The sequence below is a fragment of the Natrix helvetica genome (assembly GCF_964273705.1).
Source record: "Natrix helvetica genome assembly, chromosome: 7".
In the NCBI taxonomy this organism is placed as follows: Eukaryota; Metazoa; Chordata; class Lepidosauria; order Squamata; family Natricidae; genus Natrix; species Natrix helvetica.
The window spans coordinates 27,068,532-27,094,226 of NC_138558.1; the positions used below are offsets into that span (position 1 = coordinate 27,068,532).

The window sequence follows — 25,695 nt, forward strand, 5'->3', positions numbered from 1 at the left end:
AGTTTTTTTTTAAATGCCAGAAATGCAAATGAATAAAGGCATCTATACCAAATTTCATAAGAATGTTTTAAATATCACAGTTCCATTGCCTGTTTTTAATCAATACAAGTTTAAAGAATGCCAAACTTTTTTTTTCTGTGCAGGTTCTTCCTCTCAGCAGTGTTTTTCTTTTTCTTTGACTAAAATTTATCCCTCAAGGGAAAATCTGCTAAGTATGCAGTATACTGTGTGGTAATATGAGCCTGAAAAAAAAGCACATATCCCATCAACAGTGTTTGGTTGAAAGTGATTTGAGTGGCTGATGATCAGGGCTGTGAGTAAGTGACCATAAGTGTTACTGATCAACAGCCACTCAAATCACTTTCAACCAAACACTGACATTCATTCACTCCAAAAGAATACACAAGAGACCCAGTGAATCTAAAGTTACAGTTTACTGATAACAATGTAAATTTGTTCTTCTCCCTCCTCCCCCTCTCTCTCTCACACACACACCTGGATCCACACCTACCCACTTCCTTCTCAACTTCCTTCCCTACCCACCTTTTTCAACTAGCCGGCCTGGCTCAACCATAGTTCCATTTTGATCCTCCTGGCAATCTTTTAAACTTGTAATTTTCTAGTGGGGTATTTTAATTTTTAACCTATTTTATTATTTCTATGTATTGTAATGATTGTTGTGTGATTTTTATACCTCCTCCGTGTAATGTTTAATTGTATAATATGTGTTTTTTATTTATTGTATGCCGCCCCGAGTCCCTTTGTGGAGAGGGAGCGGCTAACAAATCTAATAAATCTAAATCTAAATCTAAGCTGCCATCCTCAATCTGCCAGAGGGATGGAAGCTGCCAAATCTGAATCCAAAGACAACGCAAAGAGCATGCAGGCTTCAGAACCCTTTTCATCCCCCAGAGTGCTTGCTTTGTTAATTTACAGTAATGGAAGCTACTCTTGCCTTGTTCATTTAAAAATCTGATAGCCGCTGATGGAAAAGGTGTTCCCAGGTGTTCAGGAGCTTCAGGGTCCAACTTCTTTTCTCTGGTTCAGGTTACATTTTTTCTTGACAACTTGGTTTCTTCTTATCTATTTCCTCTAAGTAAATGGGGGAATTCTGGGAGTTGAAGTCCATATATCTTCAAGCCTCCAAGGTTGAGAAACACTGTTTTAGACAATTCCTGGCTTTTTTTTATCCACCCTTCTTATACACCTGTTCATCTTTAGTATGGCAGCTTAAGCTCACAAATGTCTTTATACATACTGCCTGGTTCACATCTATTAAAAGCACATCATTTGCACAAGAATTGTTTTCAGAACAGCATCTTCCGTAAAACTAGAGCACATCCTAACAGCCCTTGAAACATCTCCCCATTTCCTGAAATGTGCAATATCATTGCAACAATTATTGTAAGATTCATCTTGTGACTTCATTGCACAGAAGTCCACAATAATGAAAGATATGGATGCAAGCAATGGCAAATGCTTCTAAAAATTATGAATTTCTGTATCTCTCTATAGTCAATCAATGATTTCCCATCTGAACTAAAAAAAGCATATTGAATTTTACTCAAAGTTGACTAAGCAGAGAAAACTGACCCTAAACATTCCTGGCATATTAATATGTGCTTCTTAGCAACTACGATGCAACACAATGAGTATCGTATAGGGAAAGATCCCCAGGCACCGTGTCTATTTCTGGATTATATTAAGTATATTTTTTTAATTTAAAATTTTTCATTTCACAAATTTGCAATTGAACTAGTAGGCATAACAAAACAAATACATGAAACAACATTTCTAGGAAACATTATGAAACTAATAAAAGCTAAGGAAAAGTAATGGGAAATGTATTTGTATTACAAAATATACCAAAAAGTGTATTTATGCTTTTTCAATTATTTTTCAATTTTATGAAAAGAGTTTAAAAAAATTAAAATAAGTTACAAAAACACTGTGTTTATTTTACATAAGGGGCTGGAGGAGGCAAGATATATATGACTTTGAGAGCAATCAGCACTAATATGGCTTTCTGACCTTCAATTAAATCCTATGGATTTTTAGAAAGGAAAACTTTCGCAGAATCTTTTTCATACATTCAACCATTCTCTTTCATATAGAACAAAATAATCTGATATAATTTGTTGTATAAAATACAAAATTTCCTCATCTTCATTTTACAGTATTTGAAAAAGACAAGGCGAAGATATTCTAAAGTATATAACAAGAATTCTACATCACCAATTATTTTTAAAATTAATCTAAATTTTAAAAGTAACAGGTATTACATGCTATATTATATACTGTTCCAAATTATGGATATTTTATCAATACTTTAAAAATTGCTATATATTAATCTTTTCCTATTCATTGGTAAATAAAATAAAGTATTTATTAAAAGTTCAAGGTGATTTCTAGATTTAACTTGATCGGGTTAAGGTTATGCAAGTATACAGTAGTAGTTACAAAATCAAGTGTAATCAGATCCAACAAAGGGATGCTATCTAATTAAAGAAAAAACATTATATTTGTCAGTATATTGGGAACAATTCAAATATGTATGTCCATTAATCAGCAAACATATAGATATCTGTACTTGATTGGAAAGTTAATGAAGCAACTTACAACTAAGCATAATACTAAAATCTTCCTTTTCCTTGAGAATAAGAACAAGTGGAGGGAGCAGTGAATTATCACCTGTGGTAGAGATGATTCAACCATTTGCAAAAGACATGGTAAAAGTATTTTTTCCCTAATGTTAGTAAGGATACTGAAATAATGTTAATGTTATTTTTATAACAAGAAGATGGCTTATATTATTTTTTCTAGAACCATGCCTATGTAAGATTACATTTCTATATAAAATTCATCTAAGGTAAAAAAGATCAGCATTGAACTGCATTTAGAAATATTGCTCCCTTGAAAATATTGTTTCTTTGAAAAAGTACATTTCTCAGAGAAATAAGTAAGAATAAGAACATGTCAATGATTTTAAAGACAATTATGGATGCTATTATTATAAGTCAAATTATACTATAGTTGTGTTGCATTTCTCTAGTAAAAAAGCAATACACATTAAAATATCAGTTGCACTGATATTGCGATGAACGCCACAGAATGAATTCAGTGGGAATCTGCCATAGCTGCACAGCAGAGCTGGGAATTTTCTTAACTGAAACTACTAATTTTTCTAATTAACTACTGTAGTCACTGCCAGAAAGAACTGTTAATTGAAGATTAGCTGGATCAATTGGTCAAACACTTATTGGAAGTTGACTTTGCTTACCTCTGCTCTTGGGGATCTTCCTCCACGTCTTCCTCTGATTCAGCCTAGTAAACAAAGAAAACACCAGAAAGCTTTTCAGCAACATACGTGCATTTCCTACATATACTTTATTTTGGCAAAGCCAGTATTGTAACTGCTCGGTGATGTTTCATGTTAATTAAGCTACTACGCTACAATATGTTTTAACTTTTGCATGCCAATTTTTGAAAAAAATGTTACTAGCAAAATTTAAACTTTTTCAAGTAAATGCCTAAATTTTCAGACATGTAACACAAGACGACGGTAACAAAATAAGTAACAACAACAATAACAATATAGAGAGCAACAGCAGAATAGAAGATATTCTAGAAGATTGGAGAAGATAGCAAAATAGAAAGACCTGCAAACAGAATTAGAATGACTGTGACCAAAGCAAGCACAGGTAGTACCAATAGAAATATGTGGCTTGCGTTCAATCTCAAAACAACTGGAGCATCACTTGAATGTCATCAGCCTTGACAAATTCAGCACCAGTCAATTGCAAAAGGCAACAACTCAGAATAGCTTCCATTCTGCAACAATATCTGTAATGCCATCAAACATCCACATTCTAGGTTCTTGGAAAAGACTTGATGGGTAGACAAAAATGCCAAATCCAGTCTCAACATCTGGCTTACTATGTGATGAACCATAAAATAGAGAAAATCATAGAAAATGAAAAAGCTAAATTTCTCTGGGACTTTAAAATTCAAACAGACAAGCATCCGCTAATAACACCAGAGACTTAACAACTGTTGATATAAAAGACAACAAAGTCTGGATAGTGGACAAGGCACTACCAAGAGACAGCAGAAGAGAAGAGAAAGAACTGGAGAAGATAGCAACATACAAAGACTAGATAGAAAATAGAATGACCGTGGCAAAAGCAAGCAAAGATAATATCAGTAGTAACAGGCATTTTGGGTGCAATCTCAAAACAACTAAAGCATCATTTGAACATCGCTGGCTATGACAAATTCACCATCAGTCAATTGCAAAAAGCAGCTTTACTCAACAGCTTACATGCTGTGACAATACATCTAACACCATCAAACATCCACATCTGCCTATCCCAGATCCTTGGAAAGGACAAAAATGCCAAATCCAGTGTGAACATCTGGCTGATTGTGTGATGAACCATAATAAGCACTAGACAAAGAGATGGACAACAGCCAGACTATCAGCAACAGTTAATAGCTGCATTAAGACTCATGGGAAAGTCCAGGAAATCTATAATACATGACAAATGGCATTTCTTTTCCATAAATTAGGCCCTGGAAAAGCAGTATCTCAAAATCCCATAGCAAGCAGGCCTGCTGTTCACGGCATATTATCCTTGTGTATTCCACTGAGTAACACTCAAATAACCTTAAACATATCATTTCCCTTCTGAGAAGTATCAATAGACTTTGCTTAATACACACACTTCTAAAGGTTTTCCCATTTGAGATTATTTTTTTTCTATCATCCTTGGCAGGGAAATAACAAGACTGTAAGAGTCCTATATTTCTGACTACAGAATGTAGCTTCCTCTTCCCACATTCGCATATGCCACATCCTTAATATAGACAAAGAAAATGAAAATTCCAATTTCTTCCTAATTGCAAAATGCATCCAGATATTATGATATCATAGTACACACTTAAGTGCATGGGAAACACATAAGAAAACAAGTGTCTTTTCTTTTTATAACCTACAGCCTTGTCCACAGATCTGGGGAGCGGATGAAACAGTTCAGGCATTTCAAGTCAAGAATCGCTCTCCAGCTGCCCGAGGCCTTAGGAATTACAAAGAGAATAAAGTAATACCTCTGGCCTTGCTGCTCTAGAGGCACTGGCTGGATGGCCCTGATGTCCAACATGTGTTGGAAGGCCTCCTGCATCAGCAATCTCTGGGTCAGGTTGCTTGAGACAGGGCAGCTCCGAAAGGAACTCGGGGGGTTGGAGAGGAACTCGAGTGAGAGACCATACCGAATGGTGTTCCGGACCCACTTGTCGGAGGAGGTTAAGTCCCAGCGGTCGGCGAAGTATGCCAAGCACCCCCCAATGGGAGGTGAGCTAGGTCTAGGTCTTGTGGAAGGAGCGCCCGCCCCGCCGCCACCTCGAAAGGACCTCTTCTGCTGCCTGCCCCTCTGCTTTCTATCTGGATATCTCTGCCTGGATGAAAAACCTCCCTGGTACTGCCTGGGACCCGAGTACACAAACTCCAACCCCCTGAAGGAATCCTGACCCCGGAAGGAGGACCCGAAATCCTGCCCCCGGGAGTTGGGGCATCTAGGGTATGGCGCCACCCTGAAGTTGGACTTCTTGTGAACGGTGGGGAGCACCTTCCGCTTGTCCTTGTTCTCTACCAAGAATGGGTCGAGGGCTGCTCCAAAGAGAGATTCTCCCGTGAAGGGGGCCAATGCCAGGTGCCATTTGTGGCGTACGTCTGCTTGCCACTGCTTCAGCCAAAGCAGCCTGCAAGATGCCACAGATGAGGCGATCGCCCTGGAGGCAAACCTGGCTGCAGCTAAGGTAGCATCTGAGGAGAATTGGGTGGCGGCCCCCAGCTTGTTGATGTCTTGGTGGGCCCTGCCATCCGAAATGGGGATTTGCTGCTGCAGGTCTTGCAGCCACAGCAGAGAAGACCTGTTGAAGAAGGAGGCGGTGGTGGCTGCTCTTACTGCCCAGGCCACTGCTTGATGCGTCCTCTGTAAGGTGAGGTCAGCTTTTTTGTCTTCCACCTTCAGGGCATCCTCTGGTTCTTCTGGCATGTTAGTAGGCGTATGCAGGGCGCAGCGATGGTGGGTTGCGAAAGCACCTGGGCCATGTCCCTGTCCCCGTTGAAGAAGATCTTGTCCGTGGAAGTGGGCATGGGGGCTGCCGTGGGAGAGGCCCATTGCCGCTTGATCATGTCTAGGAAAGGCTTGGGTGTGGGCACCGTGTGTGCCTCGATGGCCTTCTCCTCGAAAATGTTTTCCACTGAAAACCCCTGGGGTTGTATGGGGGCTTCTGTTGGCCTGTTGACAAGCTTGGCAGATGTCTTGGCCTTGAACAGAAGGGATTTGTACAAAGAGGGCTGGAAAAATCCAGAGAAGGTAGGTTTGGGAGGAGGCATGCCTTCATCCTCAGAAAGTCTATCCTCTCTGATTTCGCCCTCTTCGGAATCCGAATCGCTGTCCCCCTGGGAGGAGGCAGGTGATTCTGGAAAATCTTCCTCCTGATTCTCTAGCCTGGGTCTGCATCTGTGGCTGCTGAAAGGTTGCTGCCATGCACTGCTGGAAGGACCACATCATCATATCCTGGAAGTTGGGCAATCCCGATGTGGGTGGTATTCCCACCCCTGTGCCAGCAGGTGTGGACGGGAAGGGCTGTGGCGAGGGTCCCGCTGCTGTGGGGCATGGGGGTGCATCCTTGTGCATTCCCCCAGATCCCCAAAGTATCAACGGGAATCCTCACCTGTGGGGGGGGGGTGTCCCCATCTGCAGTCCTGCCAGGAGAAAGGATCCCTGAAAATCGTTCCCCAGGTTCCTGGCCAGTCGTAGCCATCTTGCTGCTGGCCTTGTGGCAAACGCGCTCCAAGAATCGGTGCCTCTGCCTTTCGTATTTGGAGCCAGACTTTGGAGGCTTGGAGCTGCAGCCTGCCTCTTTGGCCCCATTGGAGGAGACATGCTTTCTCTTTGCCTTTGCCTTGCCTCCTTTTCTTTCCTTAGAAGCCTCTGTAGCAGTCTCTGACCTGGTTAGCTGCTCCTCTGCTCCTCCGGTGGGGCTGCTGGCTGCTGGGCTGGAGGCTTGAGTCCTGCTGGCATCCTCTGTGCTGCTGGGTGCCACCATCTTGGATCATGTGGTTCCAAAATGGCCACCGGCTCCAAATTCAAAAAGTTCCTCTCCCTGGGAACACGTGGAAGCGACTTGTGCCTTTGGGGCTGCCGCACAGCTTCTGCCCCCACTGCTGCTTCTTCTCTCTCGCTTCCTCCGTTCTCGTCTGATCTTTGTGAGTTCCTGCAGGCCGCTATCTCTCTCTGGCAGTTCAGGCAGACGCGGGCGCTCTGCTGCATTTAAAAATGCCGCGGTTCGCCGCTCAACCCCTTGGGGGAGCGGCGGAACGCTCCAGTGCCGGCTGAGCCTCTCCGACGTGACTGCCTTCCCAGGGCTTCCAGGGGAGCGTTCCCTCACCTGCAGTCTCGATTAGTGCCCTAGGTCTCTCTTTATGACCTGGGCTGCGCGTTGCCCTGAAGGGCTTGCTCCACTTGCTCTCTCTCTCTCTCTTCCCAGCCAGGGAATCAGCCAAGAGCCAGTTACTCACTCAGGCAGGGAGGCAGCGAATGCAAGTAAACAGTGAGTTAAATCCTTTCTTTAAAATTTTCCAGGAGCTTGGGATGATCACAGCCGCCCGTTGAGGGGCTGAGTTGATAACTGGGTGGTACCTGATGATCAGAGCATGGCCCAAAGAGCTTATCTGACTCAGCCAATCAATGAGAGGACAAGGTCAACCCATCCTGGATACTCCTCCCCTCACTATGGAGAATACTACGACCTTCAAGATGGGAGTTAACAAATGCACCCACCAAAGACTTTAAAATATTCACTGGAAAATCAGTCTTATTTTAGTTGTGTTCTTACGTAGGAATTAAGATAGGCATGGACAAATAGGAGATTAGGCACAGTATCTTTTCCAGTTCATAATGGGCATGTTATTTATAAACCATAATGGGCGCAAAATATGGTAACTTGTACAATTGCCCATAGCAACTCATTATCTATAAGTCATTAGTTGAACAAGCATTAATGCACTTGATTCCCAGAAATCAATATACTGTAGCAAGAAATGACATTGGTATAATACGGGAAAATGCAATTAAGAATTTATAAACAAAGCAGTATTTGAAATGCAGCACTTCATCACTTTTGCTTTATGGTTTTTATCTATTCTTGAAAAATATTAGAAAAAGCCTATTGAAAAATATTGGGGGAGACCTATTCTTTTTATGAGCATTTCAAAGTTACTCAAAATTTGAATTTGAGATTCTACCAGTTTCTAAAATAAGAACATCAGTCTCATTACTTCATAACTGAGAATTTAAAATGAAACTCTTAATTCACTTTCTACTTAATATTGGCATCGGACTTGCATGGAGGCTAAACTCTACGCAGGGATTTAAACTACAGGCCTGACAGTGAAACTGAAAAATATGAAATTGAATTTTCTCTTTAAAAAGCATTTAGGAAGTACCCAAAACACTCCAGCTCTTCTAAAATCTACTTCAAACTATCTCACAGTAGACAAAGAAAGAAATGATTAGTCTTTATTCTAAATTCACTTCTGCTTTTTAAAACTGGCTGTGGGTATACTGAAACCAATCTATTTTCATACTAGTGCCTGCAAAATTTATATATGACTAGGAAGTCATATTAATAAAACCTTTGTCTCTGAGAAAAAAATCTGAAGCATAATTTTATAGAAAAAAAAAAATCCTGTTAAAGTAACATGTTCCTCACCCATAAAAAAGAAAGAAATGTTTCTATTATCTTTCCATTCAAGGCTTACAGTCAGTTTTTTTCATTTTTATATCCTTCAGAGTTATTAGACAATCATTCCTATTATAACTGCCAAAACCATTGTTTTAATGCCTAGGAATTATGATAGTAGCAAACCAATGCACTCTAAATGTAAGATAGGAAAAATAGGGAGATGCTTATAGAACATTTCCAATTGCACAAAACTGAGATTCAGTTTTTTTCGAAACGTATTTGCTTCATCAAGATAACCATTGCTGCATGTTAAACTAATGCACCAATGAGGGTTTGCTTCACCTTGCTACGCATGGCTGAAACAAAGGTCAACTTTGCATGCAACATGCACTGTTGCTCATAAAGGAAGGCAGAAAAAGCATTGTGAAACAAAAGACCATTTGGTTCAGTCGTACATAATTAACTGATGGCATAATATAATAATTTAGAATAATATTTATTCATATGCTCCATGAAAATATAATATACAACTAATTTAGATGATGTAAACTATGCTAAACATATTACAATAATAAGCTTTTAGCTACTGTGCTGTCCTTGTCTGCACACAGATTTTGGACAAACAATAATTTGGCATAATACACAATATGAAACTTATTTTAGCTAGTTTGCTTACAATCCAGAAAAACCAACAATTTCACTTAAACACCCTCCTTTGCTTTCCTAAACAGAACGCAGTCACTAATAATGCCATAATTTAAAACATTAGTATAAATAAAAGGTAGCAACATTCTTAAGTTAATGGGTGTTTACAACTAAACATAAAAACATGCAATTTTTACCACCTTCAGTTTAGATAAAACAAATGAATATGCACTTCATCAATTAAAAACTAAACCAGAAAACAAACATACTAAGTTTTCAAGTATCTGGAACTTGCAGTCAAGATCATGGCAGGAGTTACACCTTTCATAAGACTAAATGACATAAGCACACAAACACCAATTCACATAAATCTACTTTTTAAAAAGTCGCCCCTGCATAGTAAGAAATGGTCTCAGTAAGAATGCTCATGCATACTTTATTTCTATCATAGATATTTAAGTCCAAAGAGTTCATTTTATCTAGGGAGTTGATGGAACTATTATGCTCTGCAAATGATCACTCTGGGATTAAGAAACTGAAATAAGTTCCCCAAATACATTCTTTCCATGCCAGATCCTCTTCTGCTGGTATTTTTTTCTGATAGCCACGGAAGATATCATATGGAAAGTTCTTCCAATCATGAGGCCTTAAGCTACATTATCATATGAGGCCTCCATCTACCATATGAACTTCTGCAGCAGCTGGGGATGAGACAACTTATACCTTTCCCATCTGGTCAGCACCAGGGAAGCTCTTTTAGTGCTTAGAAATAAACTCTTTTCAGCTCATTGAGATTATACCTAAATTAGAAGACATGATTACAGAAAATCATAATCATGAATATTGCGTTGTTCATGAACGTTTGGAACTACAGACAGAATATGGGGAAAATGCAAACCTAGATAGCTGCTAAAGAAAATATATCTGTAACTATTAAAAACTATTAAAGCAAAACCTTCTATTTAAGAATTTTTTCTAAAAGTTTGAATTTTAAAATAATTAAGATTAATACATTGTGAGTATCTTCACAATTTAACTGGCTACATTCCCTCACTTTAACAGGGATGGGAGGGCAGCAGAAATCGGTATTACATTGTAACAAGAAAAAAATATCTTTATAAACATAAGCCTGATACAATGTTCCTCCTAAGGAAGTGGGCTTTAAAAACACTTTAAAGTTCATGAGATCTGCTGACAGCAACCTTCCCCTTATAAGCAGCAGTACTGCCATCACGTCAATGGATTTGTCCTACAAAATTATCAGGTGCAATCAGATTTTAAAATCTTGCAGAAGCTGGTGCATAACCTTGTTTTACTTTGAAATTACAGCAAAATAGAGCCTGCAGTGTTGCTGATATCCGGTTAAGAGGAACATGGGGGTGAATAGCTTTCCAGCCACAGCCTCCACCAACTCTAAATCTTAGGCCACCATGACTTGCAGAACAATGTGGAGAAAAACACTGGCAATGTATGGAAATTATTTGTTTTCCCAGAGACACCTAATCCCCCTCTTCTAAGGGGAAGAATGATCTTATTCTATAGGTGCTACCATCCCATATATCCCTCCTATTTACCTCTTCCCAGATGTTCCCCTTACCTTAGCAGGCATCAGGAGTTCCCCTTCTTCTGCTTGCCACAGCTCCACCACATTGGGAATAGGATCAATGGCTAGGTGGGGAGAAAGGGGGGTGGGTGGGAAAGAGAAGAGGTAGACACCTCAATCAATGCCAAAACACTTCTAACCAGGTCAATCGTGGTGACCTGGATCTTCCTGTAGTTAAAAGGCGCCGAGTCCCTATGTTCTAGGACGGGGCCTTTCAGAGCGGCCCAAACATGTGGTCAGGCTTTTGTTTTGTTCGGGCTCGAGGCTGAGAGGCGCTTCCATATTGAACGCTGCTGCAGACACCACGCGCGAAGAAAAGGGGAGTGTGGAGAGGCCGACTCGGCTTGCCCAAGGCGCGCGCTTTGGCCTTTTATTCTTCAAAACAGCAAGTGGCGCGGGGTGGGGACGGGGCCCCCCAACTCCGAACAACCCCCCCACCCCTCCTACTATGAGGCGGGAAGGCAGAAGAGGGAGAGCCTGGGCGAGGGATGGCGTCGTCGTTTTCTCAGCCAGGCGAACCCCAGCAGCAGCAACAGCAGCAGCGTGTTGCCCGAGCAGGGCGGGAAGAGAGAGAGGGGGCGGCGGTGGCAAGCCGTGAAAGCGGCGTCCACACGTTCAGAGGGTGCGAAGGCGCCTTCGACGGTTTGGCTCCCCCACCCACACTTTATTGACTGATCTGCCACACGCCTCGTGCAAAGGAGCTCCGAACGAGCGTTCCTTTCCCCCCCCCCCACCTCTCTGCTTTTTTGTGTGAAGCTTTAAGCAACGAGGCAGGAAGGGGAACTGCGCTCTCCCCCCCCCCCCCTTTCTAGGCGCCCGGGAAGGCAGCAGGCGGAGTGGTTGCTGCACAAAGGGAGGCGTAGAGAGAGAGAGAATGGGGGGAGAGGGTGGAAAACCTCCGTCCACTTTCGCCCTGTCAGACCCGGACTTCTTCTGGTTGATCCCCCCCCCCAGCTCCCCCGCCTTCACCTCCCGCTACAGATCGGCGCTGCCCCCCTCGAGTGTTTCGCCAGCCTCCTTTTTACCTTGGCCCTGCGCTCCTCCCAGACGGAAGCCAGGCAAAAGGACCTGAAAGACGCCGAGCAGGAGGTTCATGGCCGTGGCGACGCGGCAGTAGCTGCTCTGCGACGGGTAACGCAGCCCCGCCATGCTGCTGAGGCGGCTGCTTTCCTGTCTGCCCGAGCTGGCTGGCGGAGCTACAGCTGTGGCGGCGGCGGCAGCAGCATTGGCCGCCTCCTCCTCCTCCCCTTCCCCCGCTCCAGGCGCGTGTGCGGCAGAGATAGAGAAGGCTGCGCGGCACAGGGCGGTGGAGTATAAGAATACAGTTTCCCCCCCTTCTCCTCGCTGGGGCTCCGCCCGGAGGCGGTGGCTCGGCTGCTGTTACCGCCGCCCAGAGCACATGGAAGGCAGGCCGAGCAGGCACCGAAGGGAGAGGACGGGCAAGGCCCCGACTCTGGGTTTGGGCTCCTTTATTCAGGCCGTCTGTTTGCTCAAAGGTAGGGCTGGCCCGCCAGTCGTTCTAAGCTGCAGAATAAACCGTTGGTCCTCAGTTCTGCATTAGGCATTGCGGGCCTCCCCCCCTCCCTTTCTTCTTCTTGTTCCCCACACCTGTTCAAGCTCTTTGGCAGAAGCTTTCACTGCTGAACTGGTGGGTGCTTTGCCTGGAGCAGAAACTCCCCCTAGATGATCTCCAAGGACTTTTTGACAACACCCCCCCTTTTTAAAAAATATTTTTCATCCATTTGTAGGAAGTTAGCGCTCACCTCTCCTAGAGAAATGAAATATTTTAGGAAATATTAAAAAGGCAGAATATTTCCCCTAAAAAGAGAAGTAGAAACTCAAGAGAGGCAGAAACTCAGCCGCCCCATCTTTGTGAATGAGCCATTAAGGAATGAGCTAGGCTACTCTTCATAACAAAGGTAGGATTAACCCTCTGCCGATCTCACCATATGGCACCTGGGAAGAAGCAATGCTCAACCAAACATGGACTCAAAACACAGCCTGCAGAGTTGCCCCTACATGGCCCCATGGGAGTCTGACAACCTGTAGGAAGTTAAAACCCTCCCCTCTCCTAGAAAAATGAAATATCCTGGGAAATATTGAAAAGGCAGAGTATTATATTTCCCTGGATAAAAAATGGGAGAAACATATTTTTAGGCAGGAAACAGACACTCTTAATAGCTTTGTCAATGGGCCATTAAAAGGCCTGAGCCAGTCTATTCTACATAAAGTCTCCCTCTTCAGCTCCAGGGTGATGGGATTAAGGCATGATAGTATTAGTCCTTTATCCTTACCACAGGGCACCTGGGAAGAAGCAATGCTCAACCAAACTTGGACTCAAAGCACAGCCTACAGTTTCCCCTGCATGGCCCCATGGGAATCTGACAACCAATCAGAACAGAAGATCAAGCTCAAAGGCCAGAGAGGGCATAACACCAGGAACTTTCAGCATCTCAGCCCTTTTTCTTCTTCACTCAACATCTTGAAGCATGTAATCACCTTTTCCCCCAGGACCTCAAACTATGTGGTCCTGTCCACCATTAAACCATCTGTCCAAGCAGCCTCCATTTTTCCAGTGTCTTTCCCCACTTGGAACTGAACGCAAAAGGACATTTCTTCCAAGACATTTTATCTGTGAAGTAGGGCAGACAAAAATCCTGCCTGAGTTTTGGGAGGAGGGAGGCCACTCACACAATGGAGACCCCCTAAAAGCATGCTTTCATTATTAGAATTATTGTTAGAGTATAGTAATACCTGTCTTTCAAGGCAGTAAAACCATTTGCTGATGAATGACCCAAAGGCTAAATATCATTATTTTGAGTATTTCTTTGCACTCTCCACTTGAAAGGAAACAGAAAAAATAATAATTGATGCAGGATACAGTGGGAAGTAATATGAGAAATTCAAATGAACATTTTAATCTTCTAGCTTCTCAATCTTAAAACCATAGGACTGGTGGCACATTTAACTATCTGAAATGTAGGGCTAAATTAGATTTGAACCTGTGTCAAATTCAAAGCTAGAATTCTGATCAGTATGGTTCCTTCCTGGTGACTTGCTCAGGCTGGAAAATGTAAGATGCAGAATTTTAGAAACAAAGCTTCGGTTCATGCAACATTTAAATCACAACACCTGGTTTACTACATTAAAAAAAAGATCTAGCAATAGTGTATCCAATACACTTCCAGTACAATAACATACATGTATGGTAAGAAGCCACTGCATATCAAAAGCTTGTATCTTTTAAGGGGCTACGTAACTCTTTTTAATCAGTATGTTAGAAAAAAATAAGTGTGACCAGATGGTAACCAGCTCCAGATAATATATTAGTTCTCTTTATTTGTACTGGAAGAGCAAGTGCCTAGGAGAGTTGTTTGGAATCTGTGCTCTATATAAATACATTTTCCATAATTTATAAATCTAGTTTTGTTTAGATATTGGCTATACTATAGTTTTATATATGAAGAACAGGTTTCCCTGAGTTCAAAGAAATAATGTAGCATTGTACTTGTAGACAAATGCTAGAATTAGAAGACCAGGAAATAAGAGCTAGTAGCCTAAACTTTAGTTGCTTAAGTATTATTTGTATGAGGCTAACTGATCTGGCTATAAAAATCTTTACAGCCATTAAGTGGGAACATGCACGTGTATACAGATATAAGAGTACAATACAAGTAATAGGTTCCCATTGGCTCAATGAGATTTGCCATTTAGTATGCTAGTAAAGGCATGCTTTAGGGGCAACAGTCTGGTAGCTGGTACATGATTGGCAGTTTCATGTGAGATCAGTACGGACACTTTAACTATGGTATGATGGACATGACAAAGAATATAAATTCTTTGCTTCAAAGGAAAGGAAATAAACTATGCAGACAGTGACCCATTTTTCAAGAGTAGTTAGAAATAATTATCATATTGTCTCTTGATGGCATTATTATTAGATTTAATATCTCTTCTTTAAAGTAATGTTAGAAAGTATTACTTCAAATGAATAATAGTAGAAGCTTAGAACCAACTTCCAATGGAGGTAATTGGAAGTCATCAGTAACTGAGTTTGGGATAAACATAACAAAAACTAAAACAAAAGTAATAAATAATAATAATAGTAATATGATTTACCTGTATCCAGAAAGTCATGGGAACATAAAGTGGAAAAAGTTATCAAAAATGAGAAGGTGAAGATCTTGTGGGACTTTCGAATACAAACAGATCGTCATTTGGAGCACAACACGCCAGATATCACGGTTGTAGAGGGCCGAAGTGTACAGTTTATTGATATCGCTGTTCCTGGAGATGCCAGAGTCGAAGAAAAAGAACTAGAAAAAATAATGAAATATCGCGACCTGGCCATCGAAAGTATACGACTATGGATGAAGCATGTAACAGCATGTACTGCTGAAGCATGTAATGGGTGATACCCATTGTCATCGGGGCACTTGGCACCATGTCCAAGAATTTTCCAAAAAAAATCAACAAATTGCAGCTTCCTGCTGTAACACCAGAACTGCAAAAAACTGCGCTACTCAGAACATCTTATATTTTAAGAAGGTACTTGGCTGATACCTAGGACGCTGGCAGCAAACCGTATCAACCATTAGCACCAGTCACTGGTATTTGTAATGCATTTTTGAATGTTCAGTTGGCTGAGTTTCATGTTTAATGAATAAAGTATATAATAATAATAGTAATAATTCCAAAAACTCCAAAGGACAGACTTGATTGACCAATAGGTCTTTTTCTACCGTCAGTTTTCTATGTTTCTATTTTTCTTTCCACCAAGCTGAACATAGCTTACATGTTTGTTTATACTGACAACAGAAACCTGAGAGGCATGTTGCACTGGCTAATATTAGCTAGAAAGGAGCTTCCATAGCTGAAGGTGGACTTGAACCAGATTGTCCACACTCCTAACCTATTATTAGCTGTCAGGTATTATTACTATAGATCCTCAATTTACAACCAATCACTTAGTGACTATTCAAAGTTACAAAAAAAGGCCTTTATGGCCCAAGTTTGAAGTTCCAACTATCGGGCTGCCTCTGCAACCGCAAAACCAAACTTCAGATATTTGGCAACGCGGTTGCATTTACGGCTGTTTTTAGCATCCCACAGTTACATGACCACATTTTATTGTGGCTTTGCTGAATACCAGAATTTCCAGTTTTTGGCAAACCACATCCATGGTAAATCATTGGTTTGTTTAACAAATATGGCATTTGCTTAACAATTGCTGCAAAAAATTTTTTACCATAAAATCAGTCACATGACTGATTCATCTTATGATCATAAAACAGTCCATTTTATGGGAGGCTCCTTTACTGTCATATGCCAAATCCCACCTGTTCTTCATAGCTTTGGATCTTTGCATGACATACAATGCATGGTCTCTCGTGTTTGTCCAATAATAAGCATATTTATAAAAATGATTGTCCTTCCCATTCTATATTCCCATTAACATTCAAAATACCTTATATCATTAAAATATTTCCATTAAAAACACAAAAGATACCAATCCCAAACAGAAAAGCAGCACTAACACTGCAGAATAACTGCTATTATCTACCAAAAGCTTTTTTTAAAAAAAAAACTCACTTCATTTAATATTTAAGCAAGCTAAGGAAAATATCAAGCAAGCACATGGGCTGTTCCAACAGATGCTTTTTAAGTGCTTCTGCACTGCAACTCAGTGACACAGTCATATGGGAGCAATATTTTAATAATTCCAACTTACTAGGTAAGCATGCCTCTCTACTTTTTCTACAATTCAGTACATATTGAGGGTATTGTAAAATACCAAGTAAAATACTCTAAAATCCCATATTCTGTATGAATGACAATAATCAAAGCTGGAACAATACTATCCAGAATATGTTAAATCAAGGGTATCAAATTCGATTTCATTGAGGGTCGCATCAGGGTTGTTTGACCTCAGGGGACCAGGGTGGGTGTGGCCAGCTTGACATCACTCATGTTTGGGGCGTCTGTGGTGGCCTGAGTACTCTGCCAGTGAGTAAAGGCTCTTGAGCTCGGTTTTCAGCTGCAACGGTCTCCTGCAACCCTCTGCTAGTGAAAATGGACTTCTGTTTTCACTAGCAGAGGCCAGTCCTTCACTGTTTGCAAGGCAGTCCCGCGGGCCACATCTAAGCACCCCGTGGGCCAGATCCGCGTCCCGGGCATTGGGTCTAACATCCCTGTGTTAAATGGCAACTCTCCTCTATGTATTTGATTCTCACTAACCTGAAACAGTGTGAAATCACAATAGTATTTTATTAGGGCTGTGCATACTTTGAAAAATGTCCAGAGAAGTATTTCAGGCTTTATACAAACACCACTGTTTTAATGATTCATGTTATTAAAGTAGCATATTTTCAATGTGATATTTGCAATAGTGACCTTTTTTTGGTCATGCTTTCATAGCTGTTTTAATTAATAGCTGGAAGTGCTCTGCTCACACTTGTACTTCTGATTCATTTTTAAAGTATGCATTGCTCTGTAAATTACTTTCATTAAATAAAAAAGATATCTTGCCAAAAACTATGTTCCATCAGGTCTTTCAATTTCATATCACAGAATACAGCATGTCCAGTATGACAGTAAGCAAAAAGATAATAGCCAATCTCTCTATTTTTGCAATAGCAAGTCATCTATTACAATTCACATTTTTATTATGCCGGGTACGTTTAAGAGATAATCCAAAGGTTTTTTTTTAAAAGGTAACTGCACTGTTTTTTCCTTGAAGACATTTCGCTTCTCATCCAAGAAGCTTCTTCTATTCTTCTTAGGGGAAAAAAAGGAATTCTGGTTGCCTTCTAGGCAAAAAACACCTTTGGGACAACCATGCCCTGGATGTCTGAGAATCTCCATAGACATTTAAGAGATTTTAAAAAAATCATAAAATGTTTTTACGATCAAATCCAAGCTATTTAAATCAGGGAATGTTTCATAAGCCATTTTTCTAACAAATGAAAATGAAACATGCATGCTCAGACACATATTCACATACAAAACTTGCAAGGATAAGATAAATAGAAAGAATATGCAGTTCACTTTTATTCTTGAAAGCCTGGAAAGCATTGCCCACAATTAGCATGGTAAGTTCTGACTCCCTGAACAGGAGGTGAGTTTTCAAACTGGTACTATGACATACTGCCCAAATTTGGACTTCCTTCCTGTAAAAAAGAAAAGTGTTTTTTTTTTAAAAAGCATAGGCACTTTCAGCTTCCAAGAATGTGGGTTTCTATCCAGTTGTGTGGGAGATTAGGTTTAAACCCAGGCAGGATTATTGGAAGATTCAAGAGATGAATACTGTGGGATATAAAGTCCTGTGAGATCAGTGTTGAACAAAAGAATACCTTACAGTCGCTGCTGAAAATGGGAAATTGGAAGAAAACCTTAACGCATGATGACATTAATAGGAATTCTTTAATTTGGTCCTTCTACTCCTTGAAAATAAGTATGTATGCATAGAAATATGCATACATTTTGTGGGGGAGCTTCATAGAGCTATTCTAGAGATATTGGAGCCCTTTTCTAATCTAGTCTTCTAGAGGATGCTATGGGAGAACACATTGTTCACAGGCTACTAAATTGGGCCATCCGATTTTTGCAGTGTTATCTCTCTGTACAAGGTAAGTTCAAAAACAGCTCCATGCCTAAAACTGCTAATTCATCATCTCCAATACAACATATATTTGGAATCATTCACGGTTCACTAGAGACCAACTCTTCTAGAGGTAAATGAAAACCAGAATGGTACAACTTGTTGTGGCTAATTTGCCCTGGCCAACTCACCACAGCACATTAGCCACAGCCAAACTCACGTGGCCAACTTGCCCAGACAACTCACCACAGGACAATACAACAGTTCAATTTAATTATTTAAAATAATTTGAACATTATTTTAATTTTTGTCATTCACATTTCATTTTGTCCCTCCTTTTGCATCCTTTAATGATTCTGTTCCAGCATTTCTTGTCCCATGGAGAGTGGTCCTTCAATAAGTTGGCCATGGCAAGTTGGCCACAGTGAGTTCACTGTGGCAAGTTGGCTATGGGGAGTTGTCGTAGACCCAATGAAAACAATACAGTGGCTAGATATAGTTAGCAACAAAAGTTGAAATATGGGTGGCCAGAAGTTGATGAAGATAGGATTCACTAACAAATATGTCCCTGACTCCCAACAACTGCAGATGATTTACAATTGTATTTATTTCTATTTTAAAATGTTTTTAACAACTCCCTCCCCCCCCTGGCGCGCGCATAAAAAATAGCACAACACAGAACAACAATGGCAACGAAAAGAAATCTGAAGGGAAACAAAAAAAAAGGCTATTGGTTATCCTTATCAAAAGCCCTAATGAAGAATCAGTTATTCAGCAGTAGGGTGAAGACCATTTGAACATGGGTGTGTGTGTGTATAATTTCACTCCAAAGGGTAGATGCTGTTGCAGAGAAGGCATGCTTCCAGTGTCCTGACAGATTGTATTGTTTAATCAACAAAATCCAGAGCACACCAACTCTGCTAGATTGAACTGGCCAGGCAGATACAATGGGACACAGATAATCTGTCAAGTAACCAGGACGTAAGCCATATAGTGCTGTATGGGTGGTAACCAGCATCTTGGATCACATTTGAAAGCAAACTGGCAACCAGTGCAAGTCACAAAACAGATATTTCACACAAGCCTACTGAGATATGCCCATTGCTGCTTGTGCTGCTGCAGTCTGCATTAATTGAAGTTTTTTTTTTGGGGGGGGGGGGGTGTCTTCAAGGGCAGCACAATGTAGTAGTCAAGCCATGAGGTGCCCAGGGCATGAGTAACTGTCTGAAGAGCTCTTTAATCTAGAAAGAGTACAATTGGCATACCAGTTGAAGTTGGTCAAAAATATTTCTGGCTACAACTGGCACCTGCTTACTGAACAGGAACTGTTTCCGGGAGAACTTCCAATTGTACACTATATTCGAATGCGGAAGTGCAATCCCAGATAAGGATGGGAATTTAGAATATCTCCAGATCTGGCGGTCCTAACCACTATGACGATCGGGATTTCCGTCAGCACCAAACTGAACCTTTATAGTGTGGTTTGAAATATGCTGCTTTTTAAGCTGGATCACTGCAAAGCAGATCTGTTTATTTATCAGTTGTTTAACTTATGGGTTACTTTAGGCAAGGAATATGAATACAAATAACTTCATAATGGAAAGCACATAAAGTGTGCCAGGACCCTACATCATATCTCAATAGTGCTAAAAATAGAAAGACTTCTGAACATTTCAGAAAAAAAAAGTGATTTATTTTTCTTTTGAGATTTCTTGTTGGATGATAAAGCATATATATATACACACACAATACACAACACAAACAGAAACAAACGAGTTGGATCTTGAAAATGAGATACCCTTAGTGGACCTGTTTCAAAAATCTTTGCCATTTTTTAAGCTATCATCAAAATGGCTTTTAAATTTTCACAACTTTTGGCAGCCACTGATTGAAAACATGCTGAAAGATGGCTGGTAACCATACTATACAGTTGATATTTATGTGAAAGAGACATCCGAGTCTTAATTACTCCTGGTAAAAGATGTGTGTGAATCATTTCACTAAAAATGAGGTGTGTGAATCATTTCACTAATGAAATAATAAGATAATTTGTAACGAAGCATAAAGTTCTGGACTAGAATACTATTATATAGTTAATACTAGTTTATATACAGTATGCATTACATATGCTAAGTCAAGCTATAGAAATTACACCATCTATGGGCAAATTGGTTACCTTGTCTATTTCAATCCCTCAAAATATACATTGGGTGAGTCTGAAAAAGATGTAGGTGTGTCTCTATGTTGAATGAACCTTCCACACTTTATATAATCCTTCTTTCAACTAAATACTGATTCATACTTTGTATGCAATGGTTGCAATGAAACTGATGATATACATCTTAGCAGCTGAGTAGTCCAAACTCCTGCTTAAAAAAAAGTCTGTTGCTTATCCTAGAAATGTGTAATTAAAGCTTGTTCTTTCGACCAAACTTCTGCTTGATGTTTTTCCAGAAAATGCACAATGGGTTCAGTATAAGGGACAAAAAAGAGGATCTTGCTGGCAGAAAATAAAAATGAAGTGGCACTATTGATGGCATCACATAAGCCCATTCTTACAGCCAAGAAAAGGTTACTGTTTATTGTGGAGACACCCTTACACTTTCTGGTGCCAACATTTATAGGTAACTGGCTGATTGCAGGCTAACACTTTTCTTAACATTTTATTTATGAACAAGCTAACACAAGGTTAATGAGAATAAAGCATTCTAAACCAATCGGATTCCTTTTTCTCACAGAATAACCAATTTAGCTCACAGTGACAGTGTACCTTTACTTGAACAAATCTGAACATTTGAAAAAGTCACCAGTAAGACTCTAGTATGGAATATAACAAGTGTGAGTGGGAATAAGTTGCCATTAGATGGATATAGAATTGGTTAAGCAATTGTAACCAACGAGTCAACAGCTCCACAATGACCTAGGAGAAAATGTTGAAGAATGTACTGCTAGGCTCCAATCTAAGCTATGGACTGTTCAGCATGGAGAATTTATAAATGGCATGATAAGAAATTAAAAAATATAATTTACAATTGTTATTCATTTATCACATTTCAAAGGCTTAATTCCAGTATATTTGCAGATCAGACAAAGATAGAGGCAACAGAAGTTTGAAGAACATCAATATTTAGCAAGATACTGACAAGTTGTAATATGAACATTAATCAAGATTAATTTAGGGCAGGACAGGACATCAGTATATGCATAAAAGAATCTGGTATTACAATTTGAATTTAGTGAACAGTATCATACAGGTATGATGGGACATGGTGTACAGATATGAGACGCCATGGCTCAGTGGCTAAGACGCTGAGCTTGTCGATCAGAAGGTCGGCAGTTCAGCAGTTCAAATCCCTAGCATAGCACCATGTAACAGAGTGAGCTCCCGTTAATTGTTCCAGCTTCTGCCAACCTAGCAGTTTGAAAGCACGCAAAAGATGCAAGTGCAAAAATAGGGACCCCTTTGATGGGAAGGTAACAGAGCTCCTTTGGCGTTGAGTCATGCCAGCCACATGATCACGGACATGTCTTCGGACAGTGCTGGCTCTTTGGCTTAGAAACAGAGATGAGCACTGTGCCTAGACACAGAAGCAACTAGCACGCATGTGTGGGGGAACCTTTAGCTTATCATACAAGTACAGAAAACAAATAAAAACAGTCCTAGACTGCATCAGCAGAAATACAGTGTCAAGACCAAGACTAACTCTTAATTCTTCCATATGCTGCATTAGTCATATAACGCCATCCAATTCTTACACCATTTTAAGAAAAATATTAATGAACTGAAAATATCCAGTGAAAAAAGCCAAGATTATAAGGGGAAGAAACCTGACAAGGAATGATTGGGTGATTGAATATGTTGACTATAAATAAAAGACTACACTGAGACAGGATAGCTGTCATCAGGTATGTAAAGGAGACAAGGAATAATTGTTCAGTTTTTACAGAAGGCAGGGCAAAAAATAATAAGACTGAATTATGAAGAATAGAGTTTACTTGCACAATTTGAATAGTAACAATTAATGAAAGAGCAGGTAGGAGAATACTGGATTACTTCATTGGAATTATTTAAACAGAAGCTGGAGAAGCTTGGAGAAGCTGTAATGGGAATTCCTGCACTGAGGAGCAGTTAGATTAAATATCTATAAGCCTTCCATGTCTTATATTCTATGAGTCACAAACTTCACAAACATTTCTACTCATTTAGTGGTCAGCTGTCAAATAATATAGTTTTACTATCCGTGTTTCCCCAAAAATACAGTAAGACCTGGTCATATATTTTTTTAGCCACCAAGAAAGGCACCAGGTCTTATTTTCCATTGACTCACCTCGAGGTGGTGGCACCAACAGCCCCACCTATCAGGAGCCCGCTGCTGACCCACTTCTTCTGCAGCTGCTTGATGCCACATGTGTGTCGCCTCCCGCCTCTGGCAAGCGGCTGCAGCAGAAGTGGGCCAGCAAGGCAAGTGTCGAGGTGCGCGAGGCCTGGATGCAGCTGTCTGAAGTTAAGTACCAGTAGGGCAGCTCCACCACCCACCATCCCTACCCTAGCTTGATTTTTACCCATGTGCTCGCCCCACCCCGTGCACCCTGGTGGGCAGGGTCTTAACTAGTGCTTATTTTGTGGGTAGGGATTCTATTGGGCCCATGTTTAAAAATCAAGCTAGGGCTTATTTTCGGGAAAACATGATATACTTTTTGGACCTTACTGTTTCACTTGTTAACCCATTGAGTAAAACCCAAGGACCAATATATTTCATTCAGATAGCTCCAGTAAATATGGTCTGTATCTCTTAATTCATCATTATGTCCAATCTTTTTTTATTGTTTATTTGTGCCAATCTTACTCTTTACTTTATTCTATTTATTTACTTTAATTCTTTATTCAGTCAGTCTTAACTTTTAAAAACCTTAAAATGGACATGGCACTTTTTCTTCAAAAAAGATATTTGATGTATGCTACAGAAGGTGTTATTTGCCTTTGTGTTAAGAATATACCATGAAAACTGTCAGGAGATTAAATCCTTTGCAAACATCACATGTTTAATACAAACAAAAGGCCAATATTGGTTAATAAATGCATTTCATAATCCCTTAACTCTTTATATATGCAGTATAACTCATAACACATTTCACCTACACACACATACACACTTATAAAAATGTTATCACTAGTTCACTGAGGTGACATGATATTGGTAACCTGTTTTGAAAAGGTTAGACAGCCTAATTTTAAGGCTAACACAATCCAAACACACTATGTCTAGCCATCAAAGGCCAACATTCCTCATATTAAGTTCATTGTGCTAGATAAATAAATTAAATCTAGATCAAGACCAAACTAGATATATAACATGCCTGGACCTGTTGCAAGCTAATCTTGACGTCTAAGGAAAAAAATTATATAGAGAACTGGGCAAAATTAAAAATAGGCAAAAGTCTGCATATAGTGCATGTTTAAGAAAATGATATACAAAGATATATCATAGTAAGGAAAACTGCAAAAATTATATATTTGGAACAGGCACACCAAATTAAATAAGTTTGGGTAATGTGACCAGAATCCATTCTAATTATTGTAAATTAATTTATGAAAAAGTTTGATTTTAAAATTATTCCCCCATCTCAAAAAAAGATTCCAAAAAATGGTTATAAGTTCATGCAAAAACTTGTTGTGCTTCTTAGCTCTCTTTCCTTGTCAACTATGGTTGTCAAATATTACTGGAACCAATATCAGATACTCTTGTCTCAACTAATGTCTTTATGACACAATATGTACCTATAATTACAATATGTATATTTCTATCCAAGGGCCTCATTCCAAAATCAACAAGGTCATGAGAATAAATATTTAATAAAACATTCCATGTGCAAAATTAATTGGTCCACATCTACATACAAACATTATCTCACATGTAAACCATTCCTTCTGTAGACACAAGGAAAGTGTAGTCAAGACAAACAAGCAGACCAACTGAAAATCTGACCTCAACAAGCACCAAGCTGTGCATACTAACTTTTATATTAATTCTGTTAAATTCATTTACACTTATTCTTTGGCTAAGTACATACAGGCTGCTATGCCTGTTTAGTTCTATTTACATAAAGTCCTCTTTTGCAGTTTCAAGTTATGAACTTTCACCACTATGAACAACGCTGTCTGCCAATCCAAACTAGAAGGTCCTAGAACAGCCCCGCCCGAACCTTTTGGCACCAGGGACTGCTTCCTTGGGGAGACGATTTTCCATGGACCGGAGGGGGTGTAGTTTCACTTGCTACCTGCATCCCACAGATGATGCTTTGCTTGTTTCTACGGCCCAGTTGCTGGCATGTCAAAGTACACAGACTGGGGGTTGGGAACCCCCGTCCTAGAAGACAGAAAAAAATAGTTTACGCTGCACTGCATACATACGTTGATTGTTTTAAAATTGACTTGTGAACAGCCTGTTGGGATGCAACCTGTTCTTAAGTAGAAAATTGTACTCCAATTAATCTGCAATGAAAATTAGTGAAGGGATCCTACTTAATTGTTTTGAACTTTCTATTTAAAACAGAAATGAGTTAACCAATATGAGCTAGTGCTAAGTGTTAAGCTACAAGAACAAAGAAATGCTTGCATGCTCACCTTACAATAAGTTCCAATGAATTGTGTGGCTCTTCCTCCATGCATAGGTAAGCATGCCTGGCAGGCATAGGTCTTGTAGTTGACAATAGCACACTATTGTCATTCTCATTATGTACAAAGTGGAGGTTTTCTTCTTCCTCGTTTGTGTGGACTTTCATTTTGTGTATAAGTGATTGTCAGCAAGAGATAAACATATTTTTATCTTTTAACTTCAGCAAGGGTCTAAACTGGCTTACTGAATATGAATTGAAATAATACAAGCTAGAACAAAACAAAGCACAGAACTGGTGAAGTTGACAATGGGACCCAGAGTAGAGCTCCTGAAATTGCTATTGATGAAGAGGCTCATAGAAAAAAATAAGCTGAATTAAATTTAATCATATATTAATATATTAAGGTTTTCATCAAATGTCAGTAATAAGAAGCAAACACATTAATATCATTGTACATTCTTTTTTTCCACTAAACTAT

General features: G+C 40.0%; 1 protein-coding gene across 5 annotated transcripts in view; it reads right to left on the reverse strand.

The window, feature by feature from the left end:
- Nucleotides 1-12,283, reverse strand: part of TMEM131L (transmembrane 131 like) — a 92,505-nt gene extending 80,222 nt beyond the window's left edge. For 3 of the 5 annotated variants that reach the window (XM_081959105.1, XM_081959104.1, XM_081959106.1), the window contains exons 1-3: nt 12,025-12,283; nt 10,994-11,064; nt 3,281-3,324 (exon numbers count right to left, since the gene is read on the reverse strand). In XM_081959105.1, coding sequence (XP_081815231.1) covers nt 3,281-3,324; nt 10,994-11,064; nt 12,025-12,148 — 239 coding nt within the window. In that variant the 5' untranslated portion in view covers nt 12,149-12,283. The remainder of the gene's footprint in view (nt 1-3,280; nt 3,325-10,993; nt 11,065-12,024) is intronic. The other 2 variants (XM_081959107.1, XM_081959103.1) reach the window with 1 other exon arrangement.
- Between the last annotated feature and the right edge of the window lie 13,412 nt (nt 12,284-25,695).